The 13,722-nt window shown below is 41.4% G+C and overlaps 1 protein-coding gene across 1 annotated transcript; it reads right to left on the reverse strand.

Annotated features, from left to right (window-relative positions):
- Positions 1–846: 846 nt before the first annotated feature.
- Positions 847–12,788, reverse strand: LOC145554172 (disabled homolog 2-interacting protein-like). The gene is made up of 4 exons (XM_081613657.1): positions 12,596–12,788; positions 5,338–5,540; positions 5,156–5,243; positions 847–3,239 (listed from the first exon to the last, which is right to left on the reverse strand). The coding sequence occupies exons 1-4, from the start codon at positions 12,674–12,676 to the stop codon at positions 3,072–3,074; spliced, it is 540 nt and encodes a 179-aa protein (XP_081469783.1). The 5' UTR covers positions 12,677–12,788; the 3' UTR covers positions 847–3,071.
- Positions 12,789–13,722: the final 934 nt, after the last annotated feature.

A 13,722-nucleotide genomic window follows, 5' to 3' on the forward strand; every position in this document is an offset into this window, starting at 1 on the left:
AAATTGCTAGGACACAAAAGTTAGTTGTAAACTTAGACTTCATGTAAACAAAGGTTTGTTGAGCCAATTTGGTTGGTACATGTAGCTATCATTTAAAAATACAGAATTTGACAAATGGATCATAGTCTTGCTTTAATCTGTGCAGACATAATAAAAACAGCTTTAGAGAGCTGTGCAGAATGCAGATGTGAAATGTCTGGAATTTAACTAAGGCTAACTCCCTTTAGTTGCTTAGGAACCTTGAAATGCCTGAAACGGGGTCCTAGGTTAAAAAAAAAAAAGAAAGAAAGTGAAATAGAAACCAACCACTAAATGTAAAAGTGCATTGAGTGAGACTGATGAGATTTACAGGATTGTGCTTGCGCAGCTCATCGGACTCGAGTTGGCCTGAAACCAGCAAGGCATAACATCTCAAGAGTCAAACCCCTATGTGATCAGTTCTTTTTTTCTTTTTTTTTCAGTTTTTGGCTAGAGATAGTACACAGTAAAATACAAACACAAAAGCTTTTCAACAGAGAGAACACTGACAGATTAATAGGCTTGTATATCTTTACCCAATGAGGACAGATGACTGACTGGGCTATTTTCTATATTTACAATATCAATAATGATACAGCAGAGTCTGAGCACAAAAAAAACCCAACATAAAAAAAAAAAAAAAAGAAAGAAAAAACATTTACAAAAAAGCTCTGTTAACATCCGGTAAAAATAGTGTGGGCATTTTATTTACACAATCCCATGATCTCCCATCTCACGATGCAGTCAATAATTATATTGTATTGTATTATATAATATATATATATATATATATATATATATATATATATATATATATATATATATATATATATATATATATATATATATATATATATATATATATATATATATATATATATATATGTATAAGAGCAGCCATCCTCACTGACCAAACGGTGACCAAATGAAACTGATGGGTGTAGATGCTGCGACTGGCTGTCGATGTATTGAGACTTTTGCATGTGAAATGATAACAAAAAAGCAGATGAGAGTGAGCCGAAAGTGAGTCACAGCACAAGACTTTACAACGGCGTCTATACATTCAGAGGCAAAAAACAAAAAAAAAACAAGCAAAGAAAAAGGGATGAGGTCAGGCAGGCGAGAGAGAACGCTAATGCCGAGGAGGATCGATGGAGTCACAGTTTGGATGCAGCATACTTCATTTCGGCGGACAAATAAAGCGGTTAGAGAGAAAATGAACTGAATGGAGGTCAATGACAAACAACGGCTCTGCCAGTCCAGTGTATAGTGTGAGCGAGCGCGTCGAGACGCGTTGCTCTACAGCTCCTGCACAACTGGAGAGAATCGACCAGCATCATGAGAATCATAACAGTTAATGATGTGTTGTTGACGGAGCAGTGATGAGCACCAGAGAAACAAAACAAAACTACCATGTATTGATTGTGCTCATTCTAGACATGAGCCAGCTTTTGGGATCAAATACCAAAGAAATAAATAAATAAATAAAAACCTATACTTTTGACAAGGCAAGAAACACTTGTAAATGTTAACATTTTAAAATTTCCCTATGGGTGTATATAAAAAATACTGTACGATAACAATCAGTACGGTATATTTTAGCAGTAGCACAGTAGGAATCTTTGAAGATTTTAGGTTCTAAACACAATCAGATTGCATTCTGCACTTTTGTTTTAGTACCATTAGGCTGTGAAATCTCCATATTATAACTCCATATTATCGTTCTAACACCCCACAAACAACAGGAACGATAATACAGGGGCTCCTAACACCTGCATGAATTACATAAAGAACAATAAAGGCTCTTTGCTTTGAGGTGCTGATCGCTGCTCAGGCTGGTCTTCCTCTCCAGGGCTCCAAAAGCAAGCTACACACTACAGTCTCTCGCCATCAGAGAAGGAAAAATAACACTAAATGTCTTAAATAAAGGGCTGCTTTTATATTTGACATTATCAAATATAGGTATATGTGTGTGTGTATACTCTAGAAGAAAAAAAATGCATACATCTATGTTAAATTTCATTACTATAGCATCACATAGAATTCATTTACTTTAGTGTTTATAATACATCTCATCTCGTTTTACGTCGTTTTCTCTACAAATCCACAGTATAAGTTGTGCCTTTATGGGGTTTGCGCTTTGATTTTTTTTGCAGAATCGGGAGGCGCTGCGGGGTTAAAGTCGAGGTGTGTTCCCTAGTTAAGGCGTTTCGTGTGCCAATAGCTTTTCACAAAGTGCACTGCTTTGGGGGAAAGCGGGGGTGCAGGGGTTGTTGGGGGGACAGGGGGGTGAGAGGGTAAACTGGACGCTCAGGAACACACCTCTGAGTTAAAAGGGATGTGGAGAAGATTGTTTTGGATTTAAAAATATCTATTTATAGCTCATATTTGGTTCTTTAAAAACATAAACTTTGAGATAAAGCGTTGGAAAGTAAACCTCTGGAGACAAACTTAAGTGAAAATCCTCAACGTGCGGTTTTAAATGGGCCCACTTCGCTGTCGGGAGGGGGAAAGGTAGGAGCGGATCGTCGACGCTTGCGGTTTTTTATAGTGGTTTGTCCCAGGCGTGGTCAGGCGCTCGGGTATTCGCAGCGACTCAACTCGTCCGCGGCTCGGAGTTTCTATGTACAGGCTCTGCTCTGCCTCCGCTCTCTTTCCACCATCCTCCCTGGTGAAGGCCATCTGGTGATCCACTCCGAGCTGCACTCCTTCTGGGTGGCCCCTCGCGTAAAACTTCCTCGTGCCAAACGTTTGTCTCCAAACTGAGAGAAAGTGGAAATGTCTTCCGGAAGTACGCCGGCTGCTTTTCTAAAACGCACCCACACCTCCACACCTCCACACACACACACACACACACACACACACACACACACACACACACACACGCACACGCACACGCACACACGCACACACACACACACACACACACACACACACACACACAAGTCTCACAGTCCATCTATAAACAGGCCCTCGTCGATCCAGGTGGGGAGAGGAGGGGGGAGGAACACTCGGTACAACACCCGGGAGCCTCAGACGCGCGCCGAGCCGCCTCAGCAGTTGCTGCTGTTCCGAAACTCTCCGTTCTCGGTGATCTGCAGCTTGGTGGGGTTGGTGGGGGAGATGCCGTTGCGGGTCTGCATGCTGTAACGCTCCTTCAGCTGGCTGAGCGCGCTCATGAGACGAGCGTTGGCGGCATCCAGCGACGCTATGCGCTTCTCCTGCACAAAAACAACGAGAAGGAAAACTTTTTCAGAAAACCCAAACCCCGTTTCAGACAGGCTACTGCGATCTGTTCTTCAGCTAAGATCTGAGTTTGCTAAGCTTTTCCAATGGATTTGTTCCCAACAGATTCCTGAGAGGATTTGATCAGTTTGGGATGATTTACTGCTGATTAAAAAGCTCCAAATACTACGTGCTACTTTTTACGTTAACAGGAAGTATATTTTATATTAAAAAGTGACAAATCTGTTGTCTTTTGAAGTATACTTCTATGACTAATGAGCCTTAGGAGAACAGCCTCCATGCAATATAAAAGTTTCCAAAGTGCTCTGGAACTGCAGACTGCGACTTCCAGTTGTTAGAAACAGAAAACTCGTTGTCTTCTTGACAATAAAACCCTTTAAGATGGGAGTTTCTCGTGCGGTTGTCATCTTTTGATAATGCATTACAGTTTGGAGTGAGCACTCTTACTTTACTTGAAGATCTGCGAAAGGAAAAATGTAACCCACCAAAAACAGTCTCTTTATTTAAAGTTAGTTTTCACAAAAGTGAAGAAACAATTCAATCTTTGGAAGACCTAGCGGAGCTAGCTCTGACAGAGAGTCAACATTCAGACCACAGAGGTTGTTTGTGAGCATAATGTTTACCATATTAGCAAATCAGTTCAGTTACTTTTGGTTTGCTTGTCCTCAATACAAAACAATATCCACTTTTTCCTAACTTTCCCTGAATAGTTTGACGCACAAAAAGTACATGATTTTTTTTTCCTGTCCAGTTTTCTGACCACTTTCTCAACTTTTTTAGCGTAAAGCCAACTTTTAGGACCCAACAACTTAGTGAGTAAGCAGACTGTAAAGAGCCTTACTGAACCAGGCAAGAGCCAAATGATTGAGACTGAAACATATTTTGCGCAGAAAACCGAGACTTTTTAACTCCTTCCATCCGCTGCCGCGACATTCTACGCATCCGTTGCAGAGTTCACAAATACAGAGTAACCTGGTGACACAGCAGTTCACAGGAAGTGGAGTTGTTGCCAGGACTTTAGTTTTTGATATTTTACCCTAATGAGAGCTTTTAAATCCCTGCTTAGAGTGCCGGTTTATCAGGTCTTCAATCTGCTGTTCTCATTACTTTCTTCCCAGCCTCACTTAGATCTTCTAAGTGAGGCTGGGATTTTGCAAATTTCAGCCATGCTCTCGATGACCTTGTGCTCATTTTTACTTTATATTCCTGTCTATTTACACATTTCTTAATTCCTGACAAAAAAAATAAATAACATAGCCAAGATAGCAGCCTAAGTAAAGCTAACAATAAAAAAGTTGTTGAGAATATGATATAGGGGTGTCGTAACCATAAATTTAAGCATTTCACTCAAACGTAAGTCTCAGTTGAGGCCAGAGTGGCGCTCTTTATATTTTATTTTCCCCTGCCTGCTGACGGACAAACCGCCTTGCCAAGCTGCGGCTGTTCGCAGGCACACGCACACACACACACACACACGCACACGCACACACACACACACACGCACACACGCACACACACACACACACACACACACACACACACACACACACACACACACACACACACACTCTCGTTACTGTGGGCATGAAGGAGATTAATGACCTTTGTTTGTCTGTGTGTGAATTTGCATTAATGCCATCCTGCGGGGGCGGATGTTTTCCAGTTTGACTTGAGAGACGTATATCTGAAATTTATTTCCATGCCGTAAAATAAGTCATAAAAGTAAATGCTGGTTCTCAGGAAAAACAAAAAAAAAAGAGAAAGAAAGACAGAGCAGGTATATTCTGTTCAACCATTGGAGCTTTCCCCAGCCAGATTAGATGCAAAAAATATGAATTAAACATCTTCTTGTATGCAGTGAGATCAGTCTACAACGAATGTTTCGACAGACCTGCGCATCAATGATCTTCTGTTTAGAGTCCACGACCGCTTGCATGTCAGAGTGGTCCTTCTTCAGCTCCTCCTCCACAGACATTAACCTGGGTGTCACAACAACAAATGGGGACACAACTGTTAAGTAGTTAGAGAGCAAACGCCCAGCGGCACGCACACTCCGGACTCTTCCCCCCTTACCGGCTGATGATGCTCTTCATCTGGAGGTCCTTGTCGTCCTGCTGCCTACGCAGACGCTCCTCCGACTCCTCCAGCCTGGCCTGGTACTCCAGCAGGACCTTCTGGGCCTGCTCGTCCTGACCCTTCAGACGGGCTTCGTACTCCTCCAGCTTCTGCACGGAGGCGCGCAGTTTCTCCTGCAGCACTGCGATCTCCTGCTGGTACTGCGGAGCGAAAGCACCAGAGAGAGACAGAGAGATGCTAGTCGTCATAGGGACACAACGGGAGCCGTACTCGCTTTAATCGCACGAGAACAGGAAAAATAAAAAGTTGCAAATATGCCGGTGATTACGAAAATATATCCAAGGGCCTGTCGAGCAGAGTGGCTTTTCAATAGTAGAGACAGAAAAGTTGAGAGGTTTTTGTTAAACAGCAAGAGGAGGAAGAGTTGAGTTGCAAACTAAACCCCCAGAATCCCCATCTGCCCATCGTAAAACCTCATGGGAGGGTTTCAGAAAGTTCTCTTCATGCCAGAGGGTAGAAATTGATTTTGGTGAGAAAAAAAATTAAAAACTGTGTGGTGAGTGAGGGGTACCAGAAAGATTGTAAAGTTTTCAGCTGCCTTACAAAAGTACTTGGAATTATTACTATTCCCCCCCCCACACACACATTTTATGACATGATAAAGCAGCTTTGATGTAATGTCTACTGCCGCTGCGTTTCCATCGACTATGTAGCTGCGCAAAGTGAAATTCTGAAAATTAAAATAAAAACTCGCCTCTAGATTTTATGTTTTTCCGCTAGGATGAGGTTGTTTTTCAGATTTGTCGAAATGAGCCCATCTTGCAATGGAGATGCTTTTTTCGTGACGACCGACAAGACGTTACTACAACAGGAAGACGACAACAGGAAGTGGCAGGAGGATGATGGCGCTGCGTGTTTTTTTTTTTTATTGAACAGACTTATTCACGTGTGATTTTTATTCCATCTCTGGTTTAACGGGAACACGACATCATTAGCGGAACAAAGTCTCCGATACAAACGCAGGTGATTTTGACATTTCTCTTCACTCGCTCGTCCTTTCCAAATAAAGGATTTAAAACTTGTCTGTAAGGGAATTCAAATCTTCTGGTTGTTTGTTTTTTGTCTTTCTCTATAACCCGACTATACTTTAAACTTTTATCAACTTCATCCCTGAGCCGCATGCCGTGTTCCTTGAATTTTTAAACAATTCACCTCACCTCACACCTGGCATGTGTCAGAATAAGAAGAGGTGTCTGCAGCTCTTGTCTTGCAGTTTGTTGCCACAGTGCAGGTGAAAGTACACAGTTCATTTTTGAGACAACCTGTTTGCCTATCTGAATTGATTTTTTTTCTTTTTTAAACTAAATGCTGCAACCTTCAGCAACAACTGATAGGGAGTGTAGTTTAGGGTAACCTTTCGACAGCACCCTGAATTATCTCATTCCCTCACTATTGGGATCTCTTATCGTTCTCCGTCACCTTCCACGCACGCCAAATCGCCGAGACATTTTCCTGTTCAAGCAATCTCTACAACGGGGGAACGGTGACCTCAAACAGACACGGCTGTCCTCGCCTTTCTCCGTCTCTGATCCCTCCGCTCTTGTGTCCGATCCCCTCGAGAGCGGAGCGGCATCTGTCGTGACCGAGCTTTCGTTCTGCTTCTCCGTCTCCCTCAAAACGAGCTGCGCCTCCGACCTGCTGGGCTGTACTCGAGCACCCGACCGTCCCGCCTGCATTTGCTTGCATGCAAAACAAGAAGACGTGGCTCGTACGGCGACCTGCGCGTAGAGCTCAGCATAATGGAGAGTGAAGTGAACACGCCCGGTGTGAATATTGATAAGAGAAAGAACAAAAGAGAGATGGGGAAACAAAGGAGCTTTGAACAGATGTCCCCTCCGCCCGCCTGCTGTCCTGATGCTCCAGCTGACAACATTCCAGATAAAGTTATCTTTCCGTTCGGGCCAACGGCGGACACCTTTCACAAGGAGCAGTGGTGCAAAAATGGTCGCCATCGACTACAAAATTAGAAATGGAGGCCAAATGGAGCTGAGCACACATTGTTTTAGTGAGGAGCCGTGCTGTGAAGTTAGAAAAAAAGCTTTTTTTGGAAAGGATTATGCTTCCTCAGAACTGGGCTGTAGCCATATGACATATGCCTTCAAATCTCTGCTGTGTATAAAGTGAGGTCCAGATATGCTCAAGAATTCAGACACAACTTTTAGTTAGTTAGTTGTGTCAGAGCTTTTCTTGCAAAAGAATTAAATCGAGTCTAGTAGTTTGGTCAGAATGACGTTGGAAATCCTCCATTTTGTCTCTGAGTTCAGTTGGAGATCCAGCAGAATCCAGTTTTTCATGACTCTGGAACTTTTTTTTTTTTTAACATTTTATCACCATACATTTAAATTTTCACTACAAGCATTTCATGCGGTGGAACAATACATTAGCCTTTTCATGCGTAGCAGTCACTGCAAGGCCATTTTCTTGTGGAGATGTATGTTGAAAATGCACACAGACCACTGAAGTAGACACAAGTGCGTCATGCAACACACTATCAACTACTGGCCATGTACAGCGGGTCCAAGAACATTTTTGTTAAATCCAATACGGCAAACAGACGGAAAAGCAGGCCGACCAATTCAGGAATATCCAGGCCCTACTTCTGGCAGGTAAAAAAAGAAAATAGTGTGACATCAACTAAACCCTTAAGACTAACATTACTGATGTACTGATGAAAATTACAACTGATCACCTAGAAAAAAATCTTAGAATTTATTTATTTTTTTACTATTTTTTTCCCCCACCTACTTTTTGTGCCTTAAGAAAATCATAAAAACACTTTGGGATGTGTTTGACATAAAGGATCATGCACGAAAGTGCTACACTTGCCAAAGATTTTTGATTACTTTAAGGCATGGACTTTGACTAGGCTATTTTGCTTAGTCCGACGTAGTAACTAAACCAGGCCATCGTAGCTCGGCAGCATCGCCCCGCTGTTTTGCAGCCTCTACAGCCCGGCACTCACTGTGCGGTCTCACAAAGGGGTAGAGAACTTAAACATGTCACCCTCTGCGAACTTGACATGATGGCAAGTCGTGTCACACCAAGCGACAGAAGACGGCAGACTGCGCTGGCTTGTTACTGCGGCAAAGTCTTGTCAGAGAGATCCGACAGACACGTCAGTCAGCTAGTCGGGGAACGGACAGCGAGTTACGGGCGTTGATGCACTTATTATTAGAGCAAGTCGGCGAAAAGAGGAAGGGGAGAGGATGCAGCAGGAGACGCGCTCATGACTGGGACGAGGAGGAGGACAGAAATCAGATGTTTCGGTCACAGAAACATTTTGACACCGCTTGATATTTTGTTGCGGGCTGTCTCTGGTCGGGACGCCTGTCACACTGGACAACCGCAGGCCACCGCTTCCAGCTCACGACCAGAGATTTTCTGTCACGATTAAAGATGGCTGATAATGATCCCGTACGACCTCAGGGGGGTTTTCTCATTGGATTTCCTGTGTCCCTCCAACCCTGACCCACAATAACGCTACTATTTCTCAAGAAGATGTGCTGTGTTAGCTTCGTTGCTGCAAATGATGTTTTGTATGTAGACCATAAAGTTGTATTTAGTTATGGTTTTCTTCTTACAACTTTTCACAAAAGAACAGGTTAATGTAATTCACAACGAACAGATTTTGTGTCGTGACGTTTCTCCTGTGGATCCCTGCAGCTCTCGGCTGTATCTCTGATCAAGTGGACGTCTTGGTAGGATTGCAGTTGTGCCAAATTTCAGTATATGTTTTGTAAAAGTAAAACTGCTTTGAACTGCTAAGGTTCATAATAGTTTGTAGTTGCAATGAGACTAATGTGGAAAAGTTTAAGATGTGCAAATGTATTCTTCTGTAATGTAGATCTAGAATTAGGCAACACTAAGGTTGTGTGATTCCAAGTCTTTGGGCTCGATTGTGGGTTATAACAATATAAATGTTTTTCCTTTTGGTCGTCTTTAATGAAGGAAACGCTATCATTTCTGAGGTAAATCTCAAGTAAAAAAAAACTGGAACTGTGACGAATAAGGCTGGATGAGGGCCTAATTTTATCTTGTACCCCACATAAAGACGAGGATGGTAAGAGCAAGAGTGGTAAAAAAAAAAAATAAGTGTGTAAATCTCATTGTTGGATTTATTCAGAGGGAAATTATGCAACTACTTTAAAAAAGGTTTGCATTTTAAGCATTTTGCACATCTTCAACAGGGGTGTCAAAAAACCGGAGAGGGTGCTGAACATGCTCAGCATGGACTTTTCATAATTTTTCTCTATTCAGTATTCTCCATCTAAGGGTCTGGAGTTTCACCATTTTTTTTTGGTAGAGCAGAGTGAGTCAGGAGGTGAAAGCAAGAAAAAAAAAAAGATTTGTCTGAAGTTTGAGTTGCCGGGGTTAAAAAAGAAACTAAATTCTGTGCAAATTCACGACACGTCTTAAATTCACGTCTTACTGAACTTGTTGAGTTGTGCGCTCAGAGTCCATCCCACCTCCGTATATTTACTTCTCAATGACTAAGATGTACTTATTAAGCTCCCCTGCTTACTGGCTCATGAATAATTGTTGTATTCCTCAGATGGCCTTATTTAATTCAGCTATCTTTAAGAGAGACAGAGAGAAAAAAACCTCTTAATTTTAATATTTGATATGTTGTTTCTGTGATTAAGTAATGTTATGCATGACCCTAAATTTTGTTTTTGCGATGCAAATGCTGCTGGGAAAAGAAAAAAAGATATCAATATAAACTGAAAATATTTTTGTTTTCCTTCTTACTCGTGTGAATTAAGAAATGCAAGATATGTGACTCATGAATATTTCCATATTGGATAAAGCATGCCCTGTATTTTTACAGCTCCTATGACACACAGTGTGCATTGTAAACAAATTTAACAGATGGTTGGTTAGCGGCGGCGGCTCGCCTCTGCGGAGGCCGTACTGTCTTCCAGTCCGTTCTGCCGTTTCAGGGCGGCTGCGGTTTCTTTGTTAAGACTCGAGTTATTGCCTTCTTTGGTAGTTCTCCCTCCCAGGGCTGCTGGCTTCTATGAAGTATGAGCTACGTTAGGATGACAGGTTTCTTCTTATTATAGATAGGCGGGAAGGAGGGAAAAAAAATGGAGAGAGGGAGCATGTGGGAACCAAACAAAGCATAAGAAGCAAAGCAGCGATGAACAGCTGTAGACACTGGGAAGCAGAGGAAGCGGCACAAAAACGACTTTTTGTCTCGATCACACACATGCACGCACAGGCTACACGGATATTCGGTGTGTTAATCCTCACACGCACGTATATGCGGTGCTAAGTTTGGGTTTGAAATCTTACTTTTGTGATGTGAGGAGGAGGGGGGAGTCCTAAGAAAATATATACATTTTTTGTGTGTGTGGTATTATGAAGACTGCTGCTTGTGTTTACATAACATCAGACTTTAATGTCCTAAATATCCCTAATATATTCAAAATGATATTGAATAAAGCGTTCAATGTGACGAGGACTATTTATTTCAGTTATTTATTTATTTTTTCCAGGTGGAAAGCGCTTAACTCAGCTTACAGGAGAACAATTAAGGTGCTCTCCCTTGCAAATGATATACATTGAATGTGTTTAAATTAGTTCCAGTTGGCTGAATGAGACAGACATCTTAATCTATTTAAATGGCCTTTCCACCAGCCCTGCAGGCCAAACAATTGACCTATTAGTAAGAAAATAACCAACAGATTAATGAAGTTGTTGCAGTAGTAGTTGTGATATTGAGCGCTGGCGACTGGAGACTAAAAAGTGTTACTTTGTGTTTCTGTGTAATTAGCAAAATGAACAACATTTTTACAACATTTGCAGTCTGACATAATGACAAAAATACATATTGTGGTCATGTGGGACAGTTAGATTTGATAGAGGCTGTAATTATATATAATTGTGATTTAGGAGTCTCTCACAAGTCCAAATCAAAATGAAGAGCTAAGAGGGGAATGCTACAGCAGAACAACAGGAGGAAGAGAAAAGATGTCTTCAGAAGCTGAATACAGTGCCTTGGAAAAGTATCCATGCCGCTTCCACATATTGATATATTTTGTCAAAACAATTTTCCAATGTTCTTATTAGGATTTTATGTAGCAACACAAAGTTGTGCATATTTGTGAAGTGATAGAAAAAGGACACAAGGATTAGTGCGTTGTATATTTGTATTCAGCCGTCTTTTTTTTTTTTTTTTGAGCATTTACCAATTTGGCAACATTGTTGTTTGTTCTTTTTTGCAATATTCTCAGTTGGATTTAGACCTGGACAAAGACTGAGTCATTTTAATGACGAATATGCCAATCTAAAACATTTTGACTGAAGCTCCGACTTTCTGTTTATGATATTTGAAGGTTAACCAGCACATAAATAATATCATCTTTACAACATTGTTGCTTATGTGTTTTTATTTATAGCTTTTCTACAAATGTCAACCAGCTTTTGCACGTTTCCACTTTCATTTTGTCGATTTATCTTGGTGATAAGTCTTTGAGACTGGAAGGCCTCCTTGTCATCACCCTAATCATCCCCCGACTTCCTGTCAGATTCAAATGAGAACTCTGATTGGGCCTCTCCAAAATGATATTTCTTCAAATATCATTTTGTTTGTAAAGGTAAAATATATAAATTTGAACCTTAAGCTGCCAGAAGAATCAGTTCTCTACAGCATGACGCTGCCACCACCGTGTTCTGTAATAGAAATGGTGAGTTACAGTAACAGTGTTTTGGTCTCATCTGACCAGAACACATTCTCTTCTGTTTTCTAGATGACTTCTGGCGTAATACAACAGATCTTTGAATAACTTTCACACAGAGGTACATTTTTTCCCTTATTAGGTGACTTTTAAGAAAAGTTGTTTTCATTGAGCTTCATTTATGTTTATGCGTGTAAAAGGGGGGTGAATACAGAAACAAAACGGCACACTTGGGATGTTTTTTGTAAAAAAACTTCTGAAAACCACTCCCTCCGCTGTTTGTGTTGGTTCATCCCATTAATTCCTTGCTAAATATGTTAAAGTTTGTGGTCGTAACTTGAAAAAAACGCAGGAAAAAAAACAACAAAAAAGCTGCAAGGAGTAAGCAGACTTTTTCAAAGCACCGTATGAGCCACAAGGTGAGGAAAAGAAGAGAGAGAGAGCTCAGTGGGGGGGAGTTCAAAGCTAAGGGTGTAGGGTTGCTAAAGGTCAAAGGTTGGATGACGGGGGGTTACCTTCTCCACCTGAGTCAGATCCTCTCTGTTTCTTAGTGACTCGGGCTCCATCCCCTCATGGTTTAAATACTGCACATTCATATTCAAAAGCCAGGCTGCTGTGCGGTCCAGCGCACTGGGGTTCACTGGGGAGGGGGCCTAATAAAACCAGCACAAACACACACACACACACACACACACATACACACACACATGAGCTGAATGAAAAGTGTCAGGGAAAAGGGGGCAGGAGGGAGGTTGCAAAAAAAAAAAAAAAAAAAACACAACAGGAACAACAGAAATAAGCTTGAAATGCACCAACTGATCTGGGCTGAAAAGCAGCAGGTGGAATGGATGCACACACTTGTCTGTATGAGCTCCCACTGTGGTGCGCGCGCACAAACAAACACTTTTCAAATCTGTGCGAGAACGCCGTGTGTCATGGCAGCACGGGAAGTGGATACTTGAGATCAAGAGAGGGAGCTAAAAGCTGTCAGAGAGTTCATTAGTAATAAAAGTGACCCCGCTTCGTTGGATTTGATGGATTCCCTCTCTGCTCAGCTTTGATTGGTTGATTTGTTGCTAAGCGTTTCGTCCGGCTAGGTTCAGAGTTACAGGAAAGAGGAAGTCTTTGTGCTGAGTTAATGTGTGTTGTGATGTTCGGAGCTATGTTTCCTGTGTTTACATCAGCAAAAACACCTCAAGTTTCATTCTTTGAACATTTTAACATCAATATGGCATTACATCATTACATGCACGTTAATGGATAACTACAGTGGTAGAATAAAATAAAGTGAATCAGTGTGTTTCACCTCATATGTAGGGATAAAGATAAATTATTGCAAATGTTGATTTACTGTACATACTCTTATCAAACCTGGTGTCGTTTTTGTTTTGTTGATCCATTAAAGAGGAAACCAATCGTCATTTTCAACAAAAGAGATTGAGAAGATTATAGCCAAGATGCAGACATTTTGATGATACGATACAGTATTTAGTGTCCAGGGTTTTCATTCTGGAAGCATTAAACAGACTTACCTGATACTAAAACCAAACCAGAGCACATATAGCACCAGTCAGACGTTTACATACACTCATCATAAGCAAGAGTTGCCTTCTTTGTTTATTTAACTTTTTCTTTCTATGAG

The sequence above is a fragment of the Poecilia reticulata genome, chromosome 12, assembly GCF_904066995.2.
Source record: "Poecilia reticulata chromosome 12, P_reticulata-male-v2, whole genome shotgun sequence".
NCBI classification, from domain to species: Eukaryota; Metazoa; Chordata; class Actinopteri; order Cyprinodontiformes; family Poeciliidae; genus Poecilia; species Poecilia reticulata.

What these genes read in the sequence shown, in the direction of transcription:
- LOC145554172 (XM_081613657.1), bottom strand. Translation starts at nt 12,676, where the DNA reads ATGAATGTGCAGTATTTAAACCATGAGGGGATGGAGCCCGAGTCACTA. An exon ending in ATGAAGAGCATCATCAGCCG is followed by an intron (nt 5,244 to 5,337) that starts GTAAGGGGGGAA and finishes TGTGACACCCAG; the next exon opens with GTTAATGTCTGTGGAGGAGG. An exon ending in AGAAGATCATTGATGCGCAG is followed by an intron (nt 3,240 to 5,155) that starts GTCTGTCGAAAC and finishes GTTTTTGTGCAG; the next exon opens with GAGAAGCGCATAGCGTCGCT.